The sequence below is a fragment of the Chiloscyllium punctatum genome, chromosome 6 (genome assembly GCF_047496795.1).
Source record: "Chiloscyllium punctatum isolate Juve2018m chromosome 6, sChiPun1.3, whole genome shotgun sequence".
NCBI classification, from domain to species: Eukaryota; Metazoa; Chordata; class Chondrichthyes; order Orectolobiformes; family Hemiscylliidae; genus Chiloscyllium; species Chiloscyllium punctatum.
This window is the reverse complement of record NC_092744.1, coordinates 47,055,226-47,078,994: the sequence shown is the minus strand read 5'-3', so window position 1 is coordinate 47,078,994 and position 23,769 is coordinate 47,055,226. Positions and strand designations below refer to the sequence as shown.

General features: G+C 40.6%; 1 protein-coding gene across 2 annotated transcripts in view; it reads right to left on the bottom strand.

Moving 5' to 3' along the window:
• Positions 1-23,769, bottom strand: part of pex5la (peroxisomal biogenesis factor 5-like a) — a 163,665-nt gene that overhangs the window by 10,241 nt on the left and 129,655 nt on the right. For both annotated transcript variants that reach the window (XM_072572565.1, XM_072572566.1), the window contains 6 exons: positions 18,768-18,884; positions 18,137-18,280; positions 11,600-11,670; positions 10,518-10,715; positions 10,167-10,332; positions 6,588-6,745 (listed from right to left, as the gene is read on the bottom strand). In XM_072572565.1, the coding sequence (XP_072428666.1) occupies positions 6,588-6,745; positions 10,167-10,332; positions 10,518-10,715; positions 11,600-11,670; positions 18,137-18,280; positions 18,768-18,884 (854 nt within the window). The remainder of the gene's footprint in view (positions 1-6,587; positions 6,746-10,166; positions 10,333-10,517; positions 10,716-11,599; positions 11,671-18,136; positions 18,281-18,767; positions 18,885-23,769) is intronic.

The following is a 23,769-nucleotide window of genomic DNA, read 5'->3' as shown; positions in this document are numbered from 1 at the left end:
ATCGACGTTTCGGGCAGAAGCCCTTCTTCAGGAATTGGAAGCACACTAGTTTCGGAGCGTCGCTCCTTCATCAGGTGGTAGTGGAGGGCTCAATCCTCACATAGAATTTATAGCAAACATTTAGTGTGATGTAACTGAAATTATACATTGAAAAATTGATTGTCTGTTAAGCCTTTCAACTGTTAGAATACCATTACAGTTTCACTTCTTTCATGTGTAAATCACAAAACCTTTTTTATAAAAAGTTGCATCCTCAAGTTAGCTGTTAACAATGGTGATAGCTAGACAATATGTTGAAGGTGTTAGCCCCCTGTGTTCTCTGTCTATGCCATGATGTTTAGATTGATTCTAATCTAAAAAGTGAGCTAACGGAGTTCTACATGAATGCATGCAGTTTTTGAGTAAAGTACAATGTAACCCTGCAAGTACAAATTCACCCCACAAAATATATGTGTGCATGTGGGTCTTTGTCTGTCTCTGTGTGTGTCTGTCTGGGTTGGGGGTTGTAAGTGTGAGAAAGTGTGTGTGTGTGTATGTGTGTGTAGGGAGTGCAGAGTGTCTCAAGTCTGTGAGGGGGTGCATGTGTGAGTGTGGGAGTGTGTGTGTCTGTAAGGGTGTGTGTGGGTGTCTGCACGTCTGTGTATATGTGCATAGGAGTGCCTCTGTGTGTGTTGAGAGTTGTAGGATGGTGTCTGTGTATAGTGCAATGCAAGGTGTGTCAGAGTGTGGACATAGATACCACCATTATGCGTGGGGACACCTCCCACCTTGTACATGGCAGGTACTCATGTGACTCTGCTAACGTTGTTTATCTTATACATTGCAGGCAAGGATGCCCTGAGGCATGGTACATTGGGGAAACCGAGCAAAGGCTACGATAACAGATGAATGGGCACCGCACAACAATCAACAGACAGGAGTGTGACCTCCCAGTTGGGGAACACTTCAGTGCTCCAGGACATTCGACTTCGGACCTTCGGGTGACCATCCTCCAAGGCAGACTTCAGGACAGGCAGCAGCGAAAAGTGACCGAGCAGAGGCTGATAGCTAAGTTCAGTACCCATAGGGAGGGCCTCAATCGGGACCTTGGGTTCATGTCACATTACAGATGACCACCATTGCACTATACACACACACCATCCTACAACACACACACACACACACACACAGGCACTCCTATACACACATACAATGGAAACATATATACACAGACTCACACACAGACACCCACACAAACTCTTACAGATACACACACTCCCACATGCGCCCCCTCACAGACTTAAGACACTCTGCGCTCACTACACACACACACACACACACACTTTCTCATACTCACAACCCCCAACTCAGACAGAGACACACAGACAGACAAATACCCACATGCACACATATATTTTGTGGGGTGAATTTGTACTTGTAGGGTTACATTGTACTTTACTCAAAAACTGCATGCATTCATGTAGAACTCCGTTAGCTCACTTTTTAGATTAGAATCAATCTAAACATCATGGCATAGACAGAGAACACAGGGGGCTATGTTATGTTAAATGTTAAATAGTCAGATGAGTTAATCATGGACAGTCCAAATAGAAAAACACTGTGTTGGTTTACAAGTGGGATATACACTGTGTACAAGGTAAAGGGAAGGAATTAATTGCAGTGTTAAGCTAAAAAATGGTTCTGTTAACACTAAATCAATGTTGATTGCCCTTATTGGAACATTATCTGGTGTGGATAGTGTCAGCAGTGTGTCTGCATCTTGGAGGCAAAAAGGTCCCTAGAGTATGAGAACTGAACAATATGGAATAAATGTTATCTATACCTAACTGATTTATAATTCAATGGGCTTGTTAGAACACTTAAGAAAAAAATACAAGAACAGTTTAAATTGGAACCAGGATATTACAGAACCAGCAAGAGTTTATTTGATCCATCTTATTTGTGCAAATGTTTTTTTCCACAGGAATTCCTCTCATTTGCTCGTTATGTTTTGAAACTCTTTTCTTCAGACATTATTTCATTTTTTGAAAAGGGAAGTTACTGATCCTCTTTCAGAGATGATCTATGAGTGACAATTCTATATTCCAATCAAGTGTGTGAAGGGACATTCTTAATTTCTAACTCTTTGATTACATTTGTGCTTGATTATGATTGTTTCACTAATCACAGGGAGTAATTTATGATTATTTACTAAATCATAACTCTGCAATCTTTGAAGATCTTCATTAGGTCATCCCTTGATTTATTTTTTGAGAGAAAGCTCATGTTCTCTATGTCTATTCATGTAGCATTATTTATCATTTCTATTAATATCCTTGCAACAAATTGTTCATAATATTTTTCTGCTTTCGAAAACATTATAATATAATTTCACTCTTCTGTTCAAGTGTAAGTTTGTGGTCCTTTAGAACTGAAAAAGCTAGTTACTGTGAAGTCATCACTTCAAATTCATATTAACATCAATAAAGACTCCTGGGATGATTCTTCGATAATACCTTTATACTTTTCTTTGGTGTGATGTATATAAATGAGACACATGAGATGTGTGCAATGTACACTGATTTTATCATATAACTAACAAAGCTTCTATTGTGCTGCTACAGATTTACAAGGAGTGCTATACTATAGCAGTGTCTCATTACAATCTTGTTTATTATGTAGTAATCAAGAAAATTATTTTATTGTGGCTTAAGTCAAATTCTGTTTTCATTGCAAAATTTTTATGATACTGTGTAATCATTGTTTTGGAGGTATAGAATTCTATAACTTGAATTAATCTGAATTCATAAATTAATAGTGTATTACAGTTTTTTTTAATTACAAAGGTATTTTCTTATCTTTTGCCTTCAACAACGTCTGGGATAACCCTGGAAACAGTAGGTAACATGTAACTAGCATGCTTTCAGAGAGGGGAAATTGTAGTTATTTTCAGCACTTACAAAGTTTGTAGGGTTTTGGTCAATTTGAGGGATGTTATCAGGTATGGAACACTGCAGAAGACGCTGCACTAGAGATGGGAAGGATGGCCTTCTAGTTTTTACTAACAGCACAAGGTGGGAACTTGCAAATGGTAAAATGAATGGTTTAGCCAGAGGGTCACTGCAGGTAAAGGGACGGTTGGAAAATGGGAAGCCTTCAGAAATGAGATAACAAGAATCCAGAGAAAGTATATTTCTGTCAGGGTGAAAGGAAAGGCTGGTAGGTATAGGGAATGCTGGATGACGAAAGAAATTGAGGGTTTTGTTAAGAAAAAGAAGGAAGCATATGTCAGGTATAGACAGGATAGATCGAGTGAATCCTTAGAAGAGTAAAAAGAAAGTAGGAATATACTTAAGAGGGAAATCAGAGGGCAAAATGGGGACATGAGATAGCTTTGGCAAATAGATTTAAGAAGAATCCAAAGGGTTTTTACAAATATATTAAGGACAAAAGGGTAACTAAGGAGAGAATAGGGCCCCTCTAAGATCAGCAAGGCGGCCTTTGTGTGGAGCCGCAGAAAATGGAGGAGATACTAAATGAATATTTTGCATCAGTATTTACTGTGGAAAGGGATATGGAAGATACAGACTGTAGGGAAATATATGGCGACATCTTTCAAAATGTCCAGATTACAGAGGAAGAAGTGCTGGATGTCTTGAAACAGTTAAAAGTGGATAAATCCCCAGAACCTGATCAGGTGTACCTGAGAACTCTGTGGGAAGCTAGAGAAGTGATTGCTGGGCCTCTTGCTGAGATATTTGTATCATCGATAGTCACAGGTGAGGTGCCAGAAGACTGGAGGTTGACAAACGTGGTGCCATTGTTTAAGAAGGGTGGTAAGGACAAGCCAGGGAACTATAGACCGGTGAGCCTGACCTCGGTGGTGGGCAAGTTGTTGGAGGGAATCCTGAGGGACAGGATGTACATGTATTTGGAAAGGCAAGGACTGATTCGGGATAGTCAACATGGCTTTGTGCGTGGGAAATCGTGTCTCACAAACTTGATTGAGTTTTTTGAGGAAGTAACAAAGAAGATTGATGACGGCAGAGTGGTAGATGTGATCTATATGGACTCTAGTAAGGCGTTTGACAAAGTTCCCCATGGGAGACTGATTAGCAAGGTTAGATCTCATGAAATACAGGGAGAACTAGCCATTTGGATACAGAACTGATTCAAAGGTAGAAGACAGAGGGTGGTGGTGGAGGGTTGTTTTTCAGACTGGAGGCCTGTGACCAGTGGAGTGCCACAAGGATCGGTGCTGGGCCCTCTACTTTTGTCATTTACATAAATGATTTGGATGCGAGCATAAGAGGTACAGTTAGTAAGTTTTCAGATGACACCAAAATTGGAGGTGTAGTGGACAGCGAAGAGGGTTACCTCAGATTACAACAGGATCTGGACCAGATGAGCCAATGGGCTGAGAGGTGGCAGATGGAGTTTAATTCAGATAAATGCGAGGTGCTGCATTTTGGGAAAGCAAATCTTAGCAGGACTTATACAATTAATGGTAAGGTCCTAGGGAGTGTTGCTGAACAAAGAGACCTTGGAGTTCAGGTTCATAGCTCCTTGAGAGTGGAGGTCACAAGTAGATAGGATAGTGAAGGCGGCGTTTGGTATGCTTTCCTTTATTGGTCAGAGTATTGAGTACAGGAGTTGGGAGGTCATATTGCAGCTGTACAGGACATTGGTTAGGCCACTGTTGGAATATTGCTTGCAATTCTGGTCTCTTTCCTATCGGAAAGATGTTGTGAAACTTGGAAGGTTTCAGAAAAGATTTATAAGGATGTTGCCAAGGTTGGAGGATCTAAGCTACAGGGAGATGCTGAACAGGCTGGGGCTGTTTTCCCTGGAGCATTGAAGGTTGAGGTGTGACAAAATTATGAGGGGCATGGATAGGATAAATAGACAAAGTCTTTTCCCAGGGGTCGGGGAGTCTAGAACTTGGAGGGCATAGGTTTAGGGTGAAAGAGGAAAGATATAAAAGAGACCTAAGGGGCAACTTCTTCACACAGAGGGTGGTACGGGTATGGAATGAGCTGCCAAAGGATGTGGTGGAGGCTGGGACAATTGCAACATTTAAGAGGCATTTGGATGGGTATATGAATAGGAAGGGTTTGGAGGGACATGGGCCGGGTGCTGGCAGGTGGGACTAGATTGGGTTGGGACATCTGGTCGGCATGGACGGGTTGGACTGAAGGGTCTGTTTCCATGCTGTACATCTCTATGACTCTATGACTTCAAATGAGGGGAGAAGTTGACAAGGAGTGGACTTCATAGTAATTTCAGCTCGTGCAGGAATTGAACCAATGCTGTTAGAATCACTCTGCATTACAAATCAGCTGGCTAGCCAACTGAGCTAACTGACTCCCCTTTCGATATAAAGTATTATTGTCTATCAATGGGGATGCAGAGGACTCAGTGTGTGGCATCATTGAGTAATGGTGGGTCACGGGCTCAAATCAATAGAGAAATGGCCAGATCAATCCTGGAACTTAATTTCCAGACTTCTCTTCAATGCTACCCTTCCAAACTTGCCCAACCCCCAAAGTCTGAACTATCCGCATTGGTCTCTGTCTTAAAGCTGCTTTGTTTAATACAACATTTACTGTTGCTGTAATTACTGTTTGCCCACTCAGAGCTTTCCAACACAATATATATGGAATGAGTAGAGTACTGAAGAAGGCTATTTGCCCCATCACATCTTTGAAAGCACACTCCACTTAGTCAATCCCAAAATCTCCACCTTCCCCATAGCCTGTGTTTATTTGACTCTTTATCCAATTTTCAAAATAATTTCAACAAATGAGTGTCTGATGCTTAAATCAGGCAATACGAAGGTTCCAGGTTTGCATGGGTTTTCCTGTCTCTTTGTGTTTTCAATCATTTCACAATTAGTTATCATCATTGGCTCAGTGCTTGAACTTTCACCACAGAATTAAGTTCTGGTACTTCTGTCTTATGCTGGAGACATACGCACAGAATCCAGGCTGGTATTTCAGTGTAATAGAGAGGTTGTTGCCATTTTTCAAATGAAAAATGAAACTGATGATGCAGAGGATTCATGGAACATTTGAACAGCACTTTTCCCGAACTTCTGGCCAATATTTATCTCTCAACAAACATCTCTAAAACAGATTATCTGGTCATTATCGCTTTATGATATGTAGGTCCATGCAGTGCATAAATCAGTTGTTACATTAGAATGACTACTCTTCAGATAATACTACATTGGCCGGAAAACACTGATGACTTGAAGTTGTAAAAAACACAATGCAAAATGCAAGTTCAAATCATAGATTGTGAATTCTTGAACCACAAGTTGCAAATAATTCTGAACATTGTGGAAGCATCAGCAAACATCTTATTTTGGAGCATCAAGATTGAAATAGTTTGGTCCAGGACCCTCTTCTGCACTTTTCTGAACAGAGTAACCAACCACATTTGAAAGAGCAAAAGCGCTATGCTGCACTTTGAAGCACTTGATTCAACTAATATATGTTCAAAATGGAAGAAATTTGCTCAAATCCCCAATTCTGAATTACTCTCTTCAATAAAACCAGTCAGAATAACAAATGTAAATATCAAGGAAAATCGAATTTAGCACTTACCTGTAAGCTCCCAGGTTTATGCAACTGATTCCCAGATTGTACCTTGATCGGATGAAGCCAGGTTGAATTTCCAAGGCTCTTTGATAAGCCTCAACAGCTTCTTCACTCCGATCTCCATTTGCTAACGTGGCTCCAAGACGATTCCACAACAAATAGTCCTTGAAAGTATGAAAGCATTTTAAAAACTATTGTCAGAGAAATTCAAATTGACAAAATTTACATCAGAATATTTAAAGCTTTTGTATCACAGTTCTGTGTGTTTTATCTCAGCTACTTTGAAAACTAAGTTGTTAATGCACTAAATTTAAATTTAATGACATCTGCATAATGATTGTGCATATAGAAACATGATTGTGATAATATTTGTTCAGAAATTCTGACTCTCATAAATTGCTTTTTTGTGGCATTCCAACGATACTAAAATACAATGTCTATTTTTTGTTCTTTCACGGAATGTGGCATCACTGCTGGACCAGCATTTATTATTGGCTCTTGTTATTAATAAGAGCAAAATACTGCAGATGCTGGAAATCTAAAACAAACAGATGCTGAAGAAATTCAGCAGGTCTGGCAGCATATGTGGAGAGATAAAACAGTTAACATTGAATTTGGTATGACTTTTTCAGTCACACTGGAGTTGAAAAATTAACTCTTGCTGTCGCCTCAGATGCTGCTAGACCTGTTGCGTTTCTCCAGCACTTTATCTGTTTTTACAGCTTACTCTGATAGTTGACATTGAGAAGGTGATATTGAGTTGCTTTCTCAAATTGCTGTGATCTATTTGGTGTAGATAGACCAACATGTGATGAAAGGAGCTCAAGGATTGACCTGGTGAAACTGAATGAAAACCTATATAGTTATGGGTGGCACAGTGGCTCAGTGGTTAGCACTGCTGCCTCACAGCACCAGGGTCCCAGGTTCAATTCCAGCCTCGGGCAGACTGTCTGTGTGGAGTTTGCACATTCTCCCCGTGTCGGCGTGGGTTTCCTCCCACAGTCACAAAGATGTGCAAGTCAGGTGAATTGGCCATGCTAAATTGCCCATAGTGTTAAGTGCATTAGTCAGAGGGAAATGGGTCTGGGTGGGTTACTCTTCAGAGGGTCGGTGTAGACTGAGTTGGGCCAAAGGACATGTTTCCACCCTGTAGGGAATCAAATTTAATGTAGGATGGTGTGTGGCTTGACAGGGAACCTATGGGTAGTGGTGTCCCCACATATCTGCTACCCTTGTCCGAAATGGTAGTGGTTATGGGTTTAGAAAGTGATGTCTAGAGAGCCTTGGTGAACTTCTACAATGTATCTTCTAGATGGTACACATATGGTGGTGAAGGAAGTGAATGTTTGTAGATGAAGGCCAATCAAGTGGACTGCTTCGTCCTGGATGGCATCAACTTCTTAAGGGTTATTAGAGCTGCACTCATCCAGGCAAGAGGGCTGTGTTCTACCACACTCCTGCTTTGTGCCTTGTGGAAGGTGCGCAAGCTTTGGTGAGTCACTCGCAGAATTCCTTGCCTTTGACCTGCTGTTGTAGCCATGATGTGCAAATGGTTGGTCCATTTCAGTTTATGCTCAATGGTAACTCCAAGGGTGTTGATAGTGGGAGATTAACCAATGGTAATGTCATTGAATTTCTTGGGCTGGTGGTCAGATGCTCTCTTGTTGGAGATGACCATTGCCTGCCACCTATGTGGTGTAAATGATATTTGCCACTTCAAACTTAATTATTGTCCGCGTTTGATAAAATGTGGAAATCAAGAAGTTTGTCTCAGAGACGTTCTGCTTGTTGCCAAATTGCAGAATAAATATATCTCTTTAAGCATCAAGAAACAGGAGCAAGGACAGGCCATTCAGCCCCTGTAGCCTGCTGTACTATTCAATATGATCATCCAACTCAGAATTCCATTCCACCTTATCCCTTTAAACCTAAGAACGATATCTAACTCTTTCACAAACGCATTCATTATTTTGGCTTCAACCCATTATTCTTCAAAAGTTTAATTCGAGTAATATTGTCCTAGCTTATGCAGTTTCTCCTGTCAGTCTTGCCATCCCAGGAATCAGTCTGATGAACCTTTGTTGCACTCCCTCCACAGCCAGAACATTTTTTCTCAGACAAGGAGACCAAACAGTGTAAAATACGACAGGTGTGGTCTCACCAAGGTCCTGTACAACTGCAGCAAGACGTCCCCACTCCTGTACTTGAACTCTCTCCCTATGAAGGGCAACACACATTCCTGTTCTTCACCACCTGCTGCACCTGCATGTTTACTTTCAGCAACTGATATGCAAGGATATTCAGGTCTCATTGCAGCTCCTGCTTTCCCAATCTATGGCCATTCAGGTATCAATTTGTCTCCCTGTTTTTGGCATGTTTCATCAGGATGAAGGGCTTATGCCCGAAACGTCTATTCTCCTGCTCCTCAGATGCTGCCTGACCAGCTGTACTTTTCCAGCACCGCACTCTTCGTCCCCGTTTTTGCTACCAACATGGATAACCTTGCATTTATCCATGTTATACTTCATCTGTCATGCATTTTCCCACTCACTCAACTTGTCCACATCTTACCAATGCATCTCTCCATCCTCCAGACAGCTTATCCGCCCACCTTTGTGTCATCTGCAAACTTAGTGATATTGTGTGAGGTTGCAGTGCTTGTCTGTTATCTTCAACAAATGTATCAGAAACACTCAGGGTTTGTCCATTTCACTGTGTCTCTTCAGTGTGTCAAGTTTTAATTGTTGCCCAAGAAGTGTCGAACAGAGATTTTCTTTACAAGAGTAGCTTCATCTGTTCAGATTTTATTATTGAAAATGACATAACATAACTTTTTAAACTGAACTTTCTCATCTCATTTAGTCTGTCTTTAGGCAGCTGTGCCTGACTTGACATCAAATTTACAGTTGTGGCACTCCAGGCTCAAGTTCTGAACCACTGATTAACAATTTTTCAATCTGACTGATTATGGGAACACACAGTTCCTAGCTGTTTATACAGCTCTCAGATGCTCTGTGCTTTCTGGTTAGTTAGCAGACAAGAATTTCCAGTGCAAAAACCTACAGAATGGTAATGGCCAAGTGTTCATTAATTTTTGATCACGAAATCGGGTTCAATAATGTTTTGCCCTGCTTACTACTATTCATATACAGTTTAATGATTAAATAAACCTTTTAGTTTATAGCTAATTCTCATATGAAATGAGAACCACATACATTACAGTGGGTTGAAATAGGACTATTTGTTGCTTATATGATCACTGAATCTGTTGTTTTGTGAAATAGTCATGTTGGACAATAAACCAATAATTCACAGGCATAAAAATGATCATAATGTTTCACTGTTCATTTCATCTTTCATTGTCATTGTATATAGGATTGTGGTAGAATGAAGCCAAAATGAAATATCAAAAAGAGAAAGGATAATAAATATAATAACCACCCCTTTCTAACAAAATATAACTAATTTTATTGTCATGGTCTCTTTCCAATTTAGTATTGTGAAGTGAAAAGGTGTAGCTAAGCCAGAAATTAGAGAATGCTTTATCATAAAAATATGCAATTGTTTAAAACAATGAGATTTTACCTGTGGTCTAATTGTGAGGGCAGCATTGAATGCCTCAACAGCTTTGTTGTATTCTCCACTGAGGTTAAAGAGTACACCTAGTCCAGTCTGAAGGTCTGGATCTATTGTATCAGAATTCTGTTGGGCTGCTTTCAAAAACAAGTCTTTCACTTCTGCAAGGGATGAACTGAAAATGTTTATAGGAATTGAGTATTGAATAGCTAAAAGCAATTTTTCTAATTATATCTATGTGAATTTATTGAATCATGCAATTAAAATAGGTTGTATGCAAATTTAATTTCTTAGAGTAGAATAGGAATTAAGTTTGTAAAACAAGTTCTTCAGCATAGCCTAAAACAATTCTGCATTTACCTGTCATCAATTTCTTTACATTCTTTTCTCCCAAGGGCTGGAGAGCCAGTTTTCCCCCGTATTAGATATTTGTACTTGGGGTTATGCCTAATCCAGTTTTTCAGGGCTTCACTGGCCTCTTGTTGCAGACCTGTGTTGGTCAAGCTTACTGCCAATGCCATCAGAGCAACCAAGTTGCAAGACTGCAGTTCTAGACATCTGGAAGGAACATCGATCTGCTGTTATTTCCATAGACTAGTGTGGTATAACAGTTTTCAATTTACATCATACTCAAATGCTTTGGAAATTATAAGATCAGAAGGACTGACAAGAGTCTACTGAAAATACAGTTAAATAGTGTGGAAAATATTAAGCCAAACAACTTGGGTAATTATATTATTAATTCTAATTAATACTACTTCAAATGACAGTCAGTCATTCAGTATATAATCCATCTTTCAGGAGATTCTCCATTGTACTTGGATTGATTAATTTAGATGTCTCACATCCAATGCAGCATTTTTTTTTTGCAGATTGTTTTAAAGTAATGCTTTAAAATCTAAAGCTGAAAAGTTGAAAGGGTTTATGTCCAGCAGAAATTGTTGATTAGCCACATGCACCAATTGTAGTAGAAAGCACCATATGTACATATTGTGCAGGCAAATGGACTTTGTATCTGTAGTCAACATATACCACTCACACATTCTCACCTTCAACTCGGTTTCCTTTACCAATAATATATGGGACCTAGTATGTGAAGTTCTTGTTCTTACTACATTGAGAATAAATGCCAAGTGAAGACAAGTATATGTTAAAGCGATTTGAAAGAGGAGGGGGAGAATGTCTTGTTCATTGCAACTTTGACCATGTTTTCTCCCTAAGGTTTATGAAGTCAGTCATAAACATTTCTGCATTTATAAATGTTCATATCAGATTCCTCCTCCTTACTAAACCCATTTTGATTATCTGAATTTTGTATAACTAACAAAAATTAACTCATTCATCCATGGATCAAATTATGTCATGCAGAGAAAATCACATATTATAATTAGCCTGTGCTGGTATAGAAAATAGTGGAGACATTTTGTTTTATCAGAGTTTACCTCTGGAGAGCAACAATGGCAGCTTGTTCATTTTCATTATCTGCTTGTGTGGTACCCAAGTACTGCCAAGCCTGTGGACATACCAACAATATTAATAATAAATTATGTTCAGGAAAATGCAATACAATTGCAATGTTTAAAGAAAAAGATACAATATTTTATAGATAACAGGTTTTTCGACATTGCCAGTTTCATCCTATTTCAAATTACAGGATTTTATATACACACACACATACATATATATACACACACATACATACGTATATATACACACACACACACACACATACAAAATTATTTATTGCATATCTTATATCTGCACTAAAAGGCAAGGCAAGACAGGCATATTATGAGCACAGATGCTCTGGATAAGATTACAAAAAGGCAAGGCAATTTAAAAGTCAGGGATGTTGTGAACATCCAGGTGGGCTAAGAATGAATGAGAATTATGACACCAGGTAAACAACCTGGAGACACAGCCTGATCCAGTCCAGAGGCTGGAATGCAAAGTGTTGTTGCAGCAACATTACAATGATTGTTGCTGGTATAGCCCAAGGTGTACTACTGAAGTGCAGAAGTGACCTGTAAATGGATCAGAGGTATGCTATGAAGGTTTTTAGAGTCTTGCACATACTGTATTAGAAACCGATGTCCATGAACATGGGATACACATGACTGGTGTCCACACAGCATGCCCTGAGATGTTGATGCCCAATTTTCAACATAGAGATTACTTAGATCAAGTGGTAAGATGAATCCACCAGGTTCTCAGTCTGATTTTCTTGACATTAAGAATATTTGGTGAGTTTGGTAATGGAAGGCTGTTTATTAGTGAGACGAGTGGGCTGTAAACGAGATTTTAACAAGAAATAATGACTGTCAATTGCCTAGTGAGATTCTTACCACTCCCCTTGCCCAAAGTGTAAAAGATGGTGTGTGTTGATCCCAATGTGAGATGGGCCTTGCTGCACTTAGGCAATTCTACCAAACATCCCACCATAGCTCACATCAATAGAACCCAGGAAGATTCCGCCCCAGTTGTCACATCCTCTATCATACATTCTCATATTTTTCTTATTCCTAATGTCACACTAACAGGTTAGTAGTTGAGAGTTTGTGGGTTTGGAAGTTATATGCATGCCATAATTTGAAACTTTGGAGATGGATTGTAGTAAATAGGTAAGGAATACATCAGCAGGATACATATTCTGGATTAGTGGTGCTGGAAGAGCACAGCAGTTCAGGCAGCATCCAAGTAGCTTCGAAATCGATGTTTCGGGCAAAAGCCCTTCATCAGGAATAAAGGCAGTGAGCCTGAAGCATGGAGAGATAGGCTAGAGGAGGGTGGGGGTGGGGAGAAAGTAGCTTAGAGTACAATGGGTGAGTGGGGGAGGGGATGAAGGTGATAGGTCAGGGAAGAGAGGGTGGAGTGGATAGGTGGAAAAGGAGATAGGCAGGTAGGACAAGTCATGGGGACAGTGCTGAGCTGGAAGTTTAGAACTAGGGTGAGGTGGGGGAAGGGGAAATGAGGAAACTGTTGAAGTCCACATTGATGCCCTGGGGTTGAAGTGTTCCGAGGCGGAAGATGAGACGTTCTTCCTCCAGGCGTCTGGTGGTGAGGGAGCGGCGGTGAAGGAGGCCCAGGACCTCCATGTCCTCGGCAGAGTGGGAGGGGGAGTTGAAATGTTGGGCCACGGGGCGGTGTGGTTGATTGGTGCGGGTGTCCCGGAGATGTTCCCTAAAGCGCTCTGCTAGGAGGCGCCCAGTCTCCCCAGTGTAGAGGAGACCGCATCGGGAGCAACGGATACAATAAATTATATTAGTGGATGTGCATGTAAAACTTTGATGGACGTGGAAGGCTCCTTTAGGGCCTTGGATAGAGGTGAGGGAGGAGGTGTGGGCGCAGGATTTACAGTTCCTACGGTGGCAGGGGAAAGTGCCAGGATTGGAGGGTGGGTTGTAGGTGGGCATGGACCTGACCAGGTAGTCACGGAGGGAACGGTCTTTGCGGAAGGCGGAAAGGGGTGGGGAGGGAAATATATCCCTGGTGGTGGGGTCTGTTTGGAGGTGGCGGAAATGTCGGCGGATGATTTGGTTTATGCGAAGGTTGGTAGGGTGGAAGGTGAGCACCAGGGGCGTTCTGTCCTTGTTATGGTTGGAGGGGTGGAGTCTGAGGGCGGAGGTGCGGGATGTAGAGGAGATGCATTGGAGGGCATCTTTAACCACGTGGGAAGGGAAATTGCGGTCTCTAAAGAAGGAGGCCATCTGGTGTGTTCTGTGGTGGAACTGGTCCTTCTGGGAGCAGAGGTGGAGGAATTGGGAATACGGGATGGCATTTTTGCAAGGGGTAGGGTGGGAAGAGGTGTAATCCAGGTAGCTGTGGGAGTCGGTGGGTTTGTAAAAAATGTCAGTGTCAAGTTGGTCGTCATTAATGGAGATGGAGAGGTCCAGGAAGGGGAGGGAGGTGTCAGAGATGGTCCAGGTAAATTTAAGGTCAGGGTGGAATGTGTTGGTGAAGTTGATGAATTGCTCAACCTCCTCGCGGGAGCACGAGGTGGCGCCAATGCAGTCATCAATGTAGCAGAGGAAGAGGTGGGGAGTGGTGCCGGTGTAATTACGGAAGATCAATTGCTCTACGTAGCCACGTTGGCCACACCTCCTCCCTCACCTCTATCCAAGGCCCTAAAGGAGCCTTCCACATCCATCAAAGTTTTACTTGCACATCCACTAATATAATTTATTGTATCCGTTGCTCCCGATGCGGTCTCCTCTACATTGGGGAGACTGGGCGCCTCCTAGCAGAGCGCTTTAGGGAACATCTCCGGGACACCAGCACCAATCAACCACACCGCCCCGTGGCCCAACATTTCAACTCCCCCTCCCACTCTGCTGAGGACATGGAGGTCCTGGGCCTCCTTCGCCGCCGCTCCCTCACCACCAGACGCCTTGAGGAAGAACATCGCATCTTCCGCCTCGGAACACTTCAACCCCAGGGCATCAATGTGGACTTCAACAGTTTCCTCATTTCCCCTTCCCCCACCTCACCCTAGTTCTAAACTTCCAGCTCAGCACTGTCCCCATGACTTGTCCGGACTTGTCCTACCTGCCTATCTCCTTTTCCACCTATCCACTCCACCCTCTCCTCCCTGACCTATCACCTTTATCCCCTCCCCCACTCACCCACTGTACTCTATGCTACTTTCTCCCTACCCCCACCCTCCTCTAGCTTATCGCTCCACGCTTCAGGCTTTATTCCTGATGAAGGGCTTTTGCCCGAAATGTTGATTTCGAAGCTACTTGGATGCTGCCTGAACTGCTGTGCTCTTCCAGCAACACTAATCCAGAATCTGGTTTCCAGCATCTTCAACAGTCCCTTCACGATGAACACCAGAGTTGGTGACCACTTACAACCATGTCATTGTTTTTACCTAGTATCTTATTTGTTTTATGTTGGTATTTTAAAAGACATGCAGGGACAGAGGGACCTAGGGAGCATGTATTCAAATCTTGGAGGTAGCAAGACAAGTTACACTGAGTGCCAAAAAGACATATGTGAACTTCAGCTCATAGAGAGATATAGGTACAAAGAAAAAGTTATGCTAAACCTCTAAACACACTGGGAAGTACAGTAGATCACGGTATATACACCACCCTAGTATAAAAGACATCCCCTTTTCTCTGTCACAAAAGTTATTGTTTATAAATTTATTTGGCGAAAACTGATCAGCCATTATGTGCAATACTCACAGTAGTTATGAACCTCAAGTTTACAACCCATAAACTGACATTTTACTCAATGGTATCTTATTATCTGCTTAATCACTGCACCTAGTGATAAGTGTTGGCATGTGAAGATGTGCCAGATTTTAAGACATGTCCAAACAGTCCCTTCATGATGAACACCAGAGTTGGTGACCACTTACAACCATGTCAACAGTGTATTTTTATTCCCATTTTTGCTGGGATATTTCAAGGTTTAAATCGTCAACTTATAAACCATCTTATATAGTAGGCAAATAATTGAAATACCATCGGAAAAGATGTGCAAATGAGAAAGTTTTTATAAAGGCCCATTTGATTGGTTGAATAAATCCCTCTATTTTGTGCTCCTATGAATTGTTTCTGTAAAGTGCCTGAGGTCATTTTTCCAAAGTTTACAGTGCTAGGTGGTTTCATGCAGAATAAGCAGGAAGAACATGATTCATACAAACACAGATGGAACATGGCCAAGACAAATTGATAACAGTGTTAAGAGGATATCATGTAATAAAATAAGTTCCTCTCAAAAAAGAAATGCTATGTTTCAACATAGCTGCGGACTGGGTGAATAGCATGCATATAAATAAACTGAATTCACTCCACAATATTTGATAGGGAGCAGAAACTTTACTTTCAGACTGCACAAGTAACTTCACTATATCGTTTCTTAATGAGGAATTATACTCTTGAAAGGAGTAGCGTTAAGAGATATGGTTTCAACATTGTCATGTGAATCGCCAACACATATTCCCAGTGGGACTAAGCTGTTTCAAGTTGGGCTGTGCCTAAAATGCTAGTCACACTTATTACAAGAAACATCATATTGTTTGGATGAAGAAGAACTCAGGCTTTTGCATATCGTGAGTGACAGGTAGCATTTCTGGAATACACAGAAATAATCTCTACACCCGCTGTATCAATGTAAACTTGCAAATTGACAGATGAAGTACCTTCAATGAAAGTAAGGTGAACAAAGTATACACAGATGTAAACCATCAAATACAATATCATAGGAAATAAGAACAGGAGCAGGCATTTGGATCCTCAAGCCTGACCTATCGTTCCACAAGTTCATGGCTGATCTGCCGCAGGCCTCAACCCCTCTTTTGTGCCAGGTCACCATCGTCCACAACTCCCTAAAATTGCAAAGATATACCACTTCCTCTTTAAATACTTTTGGTGATCTTGCCTCCACAACTCTCTGGGGACAAAAGTTCCTCTGGGAGAAAAAAGATCCTTTCCATCTCAGTTTTAAATTAGCCTCCCCTTATTTTGTAACTATGTTGCCTACTTTGAGAATCTCCCTTCACACCTTGCTAGTCTGTTATCCTTGACACTTTTATAGTGTCCTGCACAGTGAAGACCAAGCAAAATATTGGTTTAAATTGCCTTCTATTTCCTTGCTCCCCATTATTAATTTCCCACCAAGGGTTCCACATTTACTTTTCGATCAGTACAATATTCCATTCTGATTTCTTTTTACCACCTGGACAAAATACAGTGATGTTTCAAAACACTGCTTGATGAGTTTTGCTAGGTTTGAGCAAAGGTCTCTTGGATGGGATGCTTCTGCTTGATAGAAGTGACATGCAGGATTTTTCTGTATGACCATAAGACCATAGGATATCGAAGCAGAACTAGGTCATTCAGCCCATCGAGTCATGGGCCAACTAGGCCTTTCAAACATGAGGTTAATATATTTCTCAACCTCATTCTCCAGCCTTCTCCCCATAACCCTTGATCCCCTTACCAAGCCAGAACCTATCTCTGTCAGTCTATTTGGACAGACATTTCTGCCAGCAGAAATTCATATAAAAGCGAAGCAATGTGTTTGGGTGCTTGGAGATGAGCTTTTTCTGTGGCCAAGTTTAACTGCAACAATTGGCTGGGGCAGTAGCAAAGAAACAGAGTAACATTTGGATCAGTAAGTTTTGGGCGGCATGGTGGCACATTGTTAAGTGCCTCACAGCGCCAGAGACCCGGGTTCAACTCCCGCCTCAGGCGACTGACTGTGTGGAGTTTGCACATTCTCCCAGTATCTGCGTGGGTTTCCTCCGGGTGCTCCGGTTTCCTCCCACAGTCCAAAGATGTGCAGGTTAGGTGAATTGGCCATGCTAAATTGCCCGTAGTATTAGGTGCAGGGGTATATGTAGGGGAATGGGTTTGGGTGGGTGCGCTTCGGCGGGTCGGTGTGGACTTGTTGGGCCGAAGGACCTGTTTCCATACTGTAAGTAATCTAATCTAATCTACTTCACTGCTAGGCAGATGGAATGAACAGCTTATATGTGACTGTCCCATTCATCAGTGATGTATCTGGCATGGAGAACTAAAAGGGACAGAACAAGCAAGGTTAATACTAATAAATCTATAAGGTCCACCAATTTGGCCTCAGACTTTTCACTAATTTTAAATTGCGACACACTGGGAACCAAGCCTGTGATTCCACAAGCTCTGGAATTCCCACTCTAAACCTGACAACCAAGAAAAAGAAAGATTTGGCTCTTTGTATCTGGATTTATAACAGCAAGTATCTAAAGATAATTTACTATGATAATGGTGTTATACAAGTGTATATTGTTGCTTCAAAAGACTTAAATCAGTTTACATAGTAGGTTGCAAACATTAGTGATAAACTGTATAATCTGCTTTGTCTCAATAGTTATAACCCCACTAATAATATTTCAACATTCAGATTTACATGCAAAGCTCCTGCCATATGTTTTGGAATTATTATCAGTGTATTAACATATAATCCATGATTAAATATCATCAGCCCACCTCTGCATCATAGGGATCTTGCAAAATCGCTGATTCTAATAGTAAGACAGCATTGGGCAGATCTCCTTCCTTCTGCTTTTTAAGAGCTTCCTCAAATGCATTGGGCCAGTCTTTGAAGGGATTGTCGGTGTGAAAATAATAGCCCTGTAGTAAAGGTTAATTGGAATGAATAACATCTCTTGAAAAAAAGTTGCAAAAATTAATTATCTAATTTGTAGAATTAAATTGTTCTGTTACTGATAGCTTAATCTATTCACTATTATGTTGCTGTTCTTGTTTGTTGGGTTACAACAATTAATTAAATTGCTTCATTAATAATTAAAGCACTATCCACTCACCATTTGTTTGACTCTGTCAACTGTTCATTAGTCTACTGTTTTAAATGGTCAGTACCACAGTTACACCAAATCCACAAAGATTAAAATCTCTTACGTAAATAATGAAGTAATAATAGATTTAAAGGTTGCACTTCTTGTTCTGTATTCTCCTCACTTCTGCCAGGAACAACGAATTTGTTGTCACCATTTTCAGGTTGAATTTGAATATAAATAAGAATCAACCAAAAATTTGACACTTGTAAAAATGTAATTAGAAAAACAACAAATTGTGAAGATCATATTTTCAAGGTCACCTTCTCATGTGGGGAGATATTTGTATTTGTTGCTGGCTGTTCACTTCCTGCTATCCAATTCCTACGTGCCATTTCTTCCCATTCATCTTGCATTTTATCCCAGAATTCTGTGTCGGACTGGTAAATAATAATATAAAATAACATATAAAATGAAAAATGCTTTAACCACAAACTAATTTTGATTAAAGGAAACAAAGAGAATACTAGGTAGCAATTCGTTAAACATTAGACGTGCAAGTTAGCATTTTCTATAAATCAGAGCACAATGAGGTAGCTGCCAGAGGAGATGAAGTGTGAATGCTTAAGAAGAAATTATGATTATAAGCCTACTTTAGCTCACAAAATATAGTTCTTTTGAAGCTTCTTGTAGGACTGGTCTCTCAGATTTCCTTTGAGAGAAAATGCAACTTAAAGTTTGCTGGTTTCTCTTGTCAATTATATGTTTTCCACAATGCATACTCATGCTGAATACGTGATATGTGGTTAGTAATTGTTTTAGGTAAAAACGAGGACTGCAGATGCTGGAAACCAGAGTCTGGATTAGAGTGGTTCTGGAAAAGCACAGCAGGTCAGGCAGCATCCAAGGAGCAGGAAAATTGACGTTTTGGGCAAACGCCCTTCATCCTGATGAAGGGCTTTTACTCGAAACGTTGATTTTCCTGTTCCTTGGATGTTGCCTGACCTGCTGTGCTTTTCCAGCACCACTCTAATCCAGACTAGCAATAGTTTTGCCAAGGCAATTTCTCTTTTTCATAACCCTCAGCATCTGTACACATCTAAAAAAATGCAATCTACCATCAATTGATGAAGTCGTTAGGATCAACTGATGTCAGTTATTTCTTAGTTTATATTGTATAATGGATATTTGAGTTTTTATTACTGAATAAAAAATATCACCTAATATGAAGAATGTCAGATATGGAGTAGGAGTGAGCCATACAGCCTCTTGGTAGCGTAGGTTTGAAGGGTCAAATAGCCTACTCTCGCACCTATTTTCTATGTTGAGCCTGCTGTGCCATTCAGTGCAATCATGAGGGATCTGCTTCCAGTCCATTTTTCCACCTGCTCCCCATAGCCCTCAATTCCCTGAGAGACTAAAATTCGATCTGCTTCAGCCATACTTATATTCAACAATGGAACAGTCACAACAATCTGGGGCAGACATTTCCAAAGATTCACACCCTCTCTGAGCGACAACATTTCTCCTCAACTCAGTGCTACATGATCAATTTCTTATCCTGAAGCTGTGCCTTTATCTTCTAGATTTGTCAGTGAGAAGAATCACTTTCTTAGTGTCTACTAGATCTAGTCCATTTATAACCCTGGCATGATTCTACAGATCACCCCTCATTCTTCTAAACCCCTGAGATGTTGCCCAATTTACTCACAAGGTTTTCCGAGATTGCAAAGGGATCTTGATCAAATGGGTCAATGGGCTGAAAAATGGCAGGTGGAGTTCAATCTGGATAAATGCGAGATATTGCATTATGGTACCACAAACAAGTGTGGGGCTTAGATGATAGTAGGGCCTTGGGAACAAAGGGACTTAGGGGTTCAGTTGCATGATTCTCTGAATTTTGCATCAAATATAGACAGGGTGGTTAAAATGGTGTTTGGCACACTTGCCTTCATTGCTCAGTCCTTTGAATAAAGAAGCTAGGATGTTATGTTGAGGTTGTACAAGATATTGGTGAGGTCTCTTCTAGAATTCTGTGTCCAGATCAGGTCACCCACCAATAGGAAGGATATTATTAAGCTGTAAAGAGTTTAGAAGAGATTTACCAGAATGTTGCTGGGTATGGAAAGTTTGACTTAGAGGAAAGGCTGGATAACCTGGGACTATTTTCACTGGAGCATAGGAGGTTGAGAGGTGACTTTAAAGAGGTTTATAAAATAATGAGGAGTATAGATAAAGTAAATGGTAGTTGTCTTTTTCCTCAGTTACGGGATTTCAAGACTATGGGGCACATTTTTAAAGTGAAAGGAGAGAGATTTAAAAAAGACATGATGGGGATTTTTTTTTACACAGGGAGAGGTTTGCATATGGAATGAGGAAGTAATGGATGTGGGTACAAGTATAAATTTTAAAAGATAAGTACATGAATAGGAAAGGTTTGGAAGGATATGGATCAGGAGCAGGCAGGTGGGACTAGTGTACTTTGACACTATGTTCGGCATGGACTGGTTGGACTTAAGGATCTGTTTCCATGTTTTTATGACGTTAAAACTTTATAACCATTTCCTCAAAACTTTCATTCCAGAAAGCAATCAAGTGAACCTTCACTGTATTGTCTTCATACTCATTATAGGTATGAAGCCTAAAGCTCTGCATGATACTTTAGATATGGTCTTAGCAAAGCCCCACAGAATGTAGCTCATTTCTTTATTCCTGTACTGCAATTCCTTTGTGATAATAGTTAATATGATCTTTCTTTTCCTAATTGTTGTATTTGAATATTAACGTCCTGTGCTTCTCGTATGAGTAAACACAAACTTCTCTGACTATCAACTTTTAAAAGATTCACATCTTTTCAAAAAGATTCTGCACTTCTATTCTTACTACCAAAGTGAATACATTCTCACTTATCCGCGTCACATTCCGTCTGCCATCTTGTTGCCCATTGACGTATTGTGTATGTCCTCACAACTTACACTTCCATCTTGCTGTGCATCATCAACAAATTTAGATACATAACTTCTTCTTTTTCGTGTCATTAATGTAGATTGTAAGTAACTGTGGCACTGCTGTATGGCAGTCCATTGGTTACAGCCTATCTACTTGAAAATGATCTCTTTATCCTTTTCTTTACAGCATATCCACTATCCAGTCATTCAGTATGCTCAGATATTATCCCAAATTTGAGGAGTCATTATCTAGCATTGCAACCTCTTGTAAGGCACCTTTCCAAATTAATTTTTGAAATCCATACAAAGGATATCTACAAGTTTCCTTTTATGTGTCTAGTTACATCAGCAAAAATAAACTCAAATAAACTTGTAAACACAACTTACCTTCTGTTAAATCATGTAGATGGTGATGTTGCTATGTGCATTTTTAGCTCAACAAGGAAGGTATTAGAAGCTATTTCTAAATAAATTTCAGATAAATGCGAGGTGCTGCATTTTAGGAAAGCAAATCTTAGCAGGACTTATACACTTAATGGTAAGGTCCTAGGGAGTGTTGCTGAACAAAGAGACCTTGGAGTGCAGGTTCATAGCTCCTTGAAAGTGGAGTCGCAGGTAGATGGTGTTTGGTATGCTTTCCTTTATTGGTCAGAATATTGAGTACAGGAGTTGGGAGGTAATATTGCAGCTGTACAGGACATTGGTTAGGCCACTGTTGGAATATTGCGTGCAGTTCTGGTCTCCTTCCTATCAGAAAGATGTTGTGAAACTTGAAAGGATTCAGAAAAGATTTACAAGGATGTTGCCAGGGTTGGAGGATTTGAGCTTTAGGAAGAGGCTGAACAGGCTGGGGCTGTTTTCCCTGGAGCGTCGGAGGCTGAGGGGTGATCTTCTAGAGGTTTGAAAAATCATGAGGGGCATGGATAGGGTAAATAGACAAAGTCTTTTCCCTGGGGTGGGGGAGTCCAGAACTAGAGGGCATAGGTTTAGGGTGAGAGGGGAAAGATATAAAAGATATATAAAGGAGCATAGGGTGGTAGGTGTATGGAATGAACTGCCGGAGGAAGTGGTGGGGGCTAGTACAATTGCAACATTTAAAAGGCACTTGGATGGGTATATGAATAGGAAGGATTTGGAGGGATATGGGCTGGGTGCTGGCAGGTGGGTCTAGATTGGGTTGGGACATCTGGTCGGCATGGACAGGTTAGACTGAAGGGTCTGTTTCCATGCTGTACATCTCTATGACTCTATGACTAAATTATAGCAGGATACTTAGAGTCAAAGAACATTATTTAAAAATAATTTCCCTTTCACATAACCAATCTGTTAGAGTTCTTTGAGTAAGCAACGTGCCTTGGATAAAGGGATCCAGTGGATGTACTGTGTTAAGATTTCAAGAAGACATTTTAAAAGTGCTATAGCAAAAGTTGTTGCAAAAAATAAAGCTGTCATAGTGCAGTGGACAGCATATTAGTTTTGATAGGAGATTGGCGAGCTAATAGGAAATAGCATAGGTGTAAACAGGTCATTTTACGGTTGAAAGTTGTGACATGTGGTATGCCACAGGGATCAATGCTGAGGCCTGAACGCTTTTACAATTCTATATATAAGTTTCTTTCTTAAATAAGAATTTTTGAAGGTGCTTAAGGTTTGGTTGTTAAATTTTTTAATGACACAAGGATAGGTAGGATGGCAAGTTGTGAAGAGGACATTAAGACTTTCAAGAATGCCTCCAATAAATTTGTTGCATTATAACCTGGTGTTGTCCGATTTTTAAGGAAGATAAAGATATAGTTCTTAGAAATTAAAGGCAAAGTGGAAGAGGGTGCTGAGTTGGATGATCAGCCATGATCATAGTGAATGGTGAAGCAAGCTCAAATGGCCTACTCCTGCAAATAAATTCTACATTTCCTTAAGGAGGTTAACAAGAGATATTAATAGGTTCCGTGAGTGGGCAAAGATTTGGAAAGTGGAGTAAATTGGAGAAAAGTAAAATCGTCCATCTAGGAGGAATAAAAAGATATTGTGTCAATGGCGAAAGACTGCAGAGTTGTCACATGCAGAGATCTATTGACTCAGTGTCTCCTTTTTTAAGGAAGGGTGCAAATGCATTGGAGGCAGTTCAGAGAAGGTTTACTACATTCATATCTGAAATGGGCTGGTTGTCTTTTGAGGAAAGATTGCACAGGTTTAGCTGGAGTTTAGAAGAGTTGGAGGTGACTTGACTGAAACATGTAACATTTTGATGAGTATTGAAAGGTACATGTGGAAGGTGTGTTTAGACTTGTAGGAGAATCTAGAACTAGCAGCCCCTGTTTAAAATTAAGGGCCACACATTTAAAAGCAAAAGAAGGAGGATCTTTTTCTCACAAATAGT